The sequence below is a fragment of the Poecilia latipinna genome, unplaced genomic scaffold (genome assembly GCF_001443285.1).
Source record: "Poecilia latipinna isolate Pla-1442-1.1 unplaced genomic scaffold, P_latipinna-1.0 Scaffold2772, whole genome shotgun sequence".
NCBI lineage: Eukaryota > Metazoa > Chordata > Actinopteri > Cyprinodontiformes > Poeciliidae > Poecilia > Poecilia latipinna.
In genome coordinates this window covers 46547-49270 of record NW_015115388.1, presented here as the reverse complement: position 1 = coordinate 49270, position 2724 = coordinate 46547, and the positions used below count along the sequence as shown (strand labels likewise).

Here is a 2724-nt window from a genome sequence, read left to right as displayed (position 1 = left end):
AACAAATGGGCCGAACAGGCCGCACTGAATTAGGGAAATAATTCAACGCAATTGAATAAAGAAAAGAAACCAATATTAGATTTTCAAGGCAACAAAGAATGTGGATTTTTTTTTTTTTTTAATCCTGACCCAAATCCTGGACGAATTTAGCCGCATCAGCGGCCGACGGGAGCCACTTCTTATCTCCGTTCGGGAGTGTGATGCGCAACTTCGCAGGAAATAGCAACGCCGGCTTATATCCTCGCTTGTACAGTTCAGTCATGGCACCACTGTATTCGCCGCGCTGTTTCACAACCTCTGGACTATAGTCATCATAGAAGCGGATCCTATGCCCCTGATAAGACAGTGCGCCCCTCTTGCGGGCTTCACGGATAATCAGGTCTTTCTCTTGGAACCTATGGAAGCGCAGGATGACAGGGCGAGGACGGGATCCCGGGGCGGGCTTGGGGGCGAGGGTGCGGTGCGCTCGATCTATCTCAGGAAGGGAAGGGAGCGTATCTTTACCGAAGACTTCAGTCAAAAGCTTTGAGAAGAACGAGGATGGCCGGGGACCTTCTATATCTTCTGGTAAGCCGACAATGCGAATGTTTTGGCGCCTGCTGCGCCCCTCCAGATCCACCACCTTAGCTCTCAGTGTCTCATTTTCTTTTTGAAGATTAGCACACACCTTCTCCACCTGCAGTAAGCGCGCGTCAGAGGCAGTTGCATTATCTTCCAAAGAGCAAATACGCTGACCGTGATCTGTCATAGTAGAGTTGATGCTGTCCAGTGTGGAGTTCAGAGACTCAAAAGACAACTTGAACTCCGCAGACAGGGCCTCTTTATGACTGCTAAGGAGCGAGCTAATGTCCGCGAATGTTATGCTAGCAGTAGCCGGCGGCGCATCTCTTTCTCGTTCAGAGGATTTTCCTTTGGCCTTCGACATGACGAGGTAAGTTTGAAAGAAATGTTAACAACAGCAACAAAAAATAATTTAATCTTTACAAAGGAGATGGGGTTCTGAAGAGGTATAAAAAGCACAGATGTAGCAGCAGTCCAAGTGTCCGTCTACTCCTCACGCATTCCACCCGGAAGTCCCCATACTTTTGGAACTTTGAGTGAACCTACACTCACCGGCCACTTTATTAGGTACACCTGTCCAACTGCTCATTAACACAGATGTGGAATCAACCAATCACATGGCAGCAACTCAATGCATTTAGGCATGTAGACATGGCAAAGATGATCTGCTGCAGTTCAAATCAAGCATAACAATGGTGGAGAAAGGTGATTTATGTGACTTTGAACATGGCATGGTTGTTGATGCCAGACAAGCTGGTCTGAGTATTTCAGAAACTGCTGATCTACTGGGATTTTCATGCACAACCATCACTAGGGTTTACAGAGAGTGGTCCGAAAGAGAAAATGTCCAGTGAGCAGCAGTTCTGTGGGCGTAAATGCCTTGTTGATGCCAGAGAATAGCCAGACTGGTTCAAGCTGATAAAATGGCAACAGTAACTCAAATAACCACTCGTTACAACCAAGGTATGCAGAAGAGCATCTTTGAATACGCAACACGTTGAACCTTGAGGCTGATGGGCTACAGCAGCAGAAGACCACACCGGGTGCCACTCCAGTTTCAGATCAGGAAACTGAGGCCACAATTTGCACAGACTCACCAGAAATGGACAATAAAAGATTGAAAAAACGTTGCCTGGTCTGATCGAGTCTCGATTTCTGCTGAGACATTTGGACAGTAGGGTCAGAATTTGGTTTCAACAGCATGAAAGCATGGATCCATCCTGCCTTGTATCAAAGGTTCAGACTGGTGGTGGTGATGGTGTGGGGGATATTTTCCTTGCACACTTTGGGCCCATTAGTACCAATTGAGCATTATGTTAACACCACAGCCTACCTGAGTATTGTTACTGACCATGTCTATCCCTTTATGACCACAGTGTACCCATCTTCTGATGGCTACTTCCAGAAGGATAATGCACCATGTCATAAACCGCGAATAATCTCAGACTGGTTTCTTGAATATGACAGTGAGTTCACCTTACTTGAATGGTCTTCACAGTAACTTGATCTCAATCCAATAGAGCATTCTTGGGATATGGTGGAACGAGAGATTCGCATCATGGATGTGCAATGGACAAATCTGCAGTAAATGTCTGATGAGATCATGTCAATATGGACCAGACTCTCTGAGGAATGTTTCCAGTACTTTGTTGAATCTATCCCACGAAGGATTGGGGCAATTCTGAAGGCAAAAGGGGGTCCAACTCAAAGTGTACCCAGTAAAGTGGCCAGTGAGTGTATATATCTGAAGCTACTGTTACACTGGCATTATGTGGGACCAGGGGTGCGGTATAGGGGGGAAAAGTGATGACAATTCTAGGGGCCCTGACCACTATTTATTTATTTATTTATTTTATGGTCATAGAAATAAAAAGAGAAAAAATTCAGGGCCCTGTCAATTACAAAATTAATCATATTGTATTTTCAAAGATTGTTTTTAGCAGTAAAAATTTTATGTTCCAACTCCAAGATCAAAAAACACACATCCATATTTGCCCTGAGCACCCCCCCCACCTTTTGCATGAAATGGTTCGTTCCTGTTCAGTGCACTTGAGAGTGACTCTATTCAGCTGCAGTCAGTGGAAGACACAAACGATTGTAGCAGTTACTATGCTGCTAAGAAAAGTTATAAAATCAGGTTTTCAAAAGAGAGAGAGAGAGAGA

At 45.0% G+C, this 2724-nt stretch overlaps 1 protein-coding gene across 1 annotated transcript in view; it reads left to right on the top strand.

Annotated features, from left to right (window-relative positions):
• Nucleotides 1-923: 923 nt before the first annotated feature.
• Nucleotides 924-2724, top strand: part of LOC106939102 (uncharacterized) — a 7466-nt gene continuing 5665 nt past the window's right edge. Inside the window, exon 1 of the mRNA XM_015021397.1 lies at nucleotides 924-931. Coding sequence (XP_014876883.1) covers nucleotides 924-931 — 8 coding nt within the window. The remainder of the gene's footprint in view (nucleotides 932-2724) is intronic.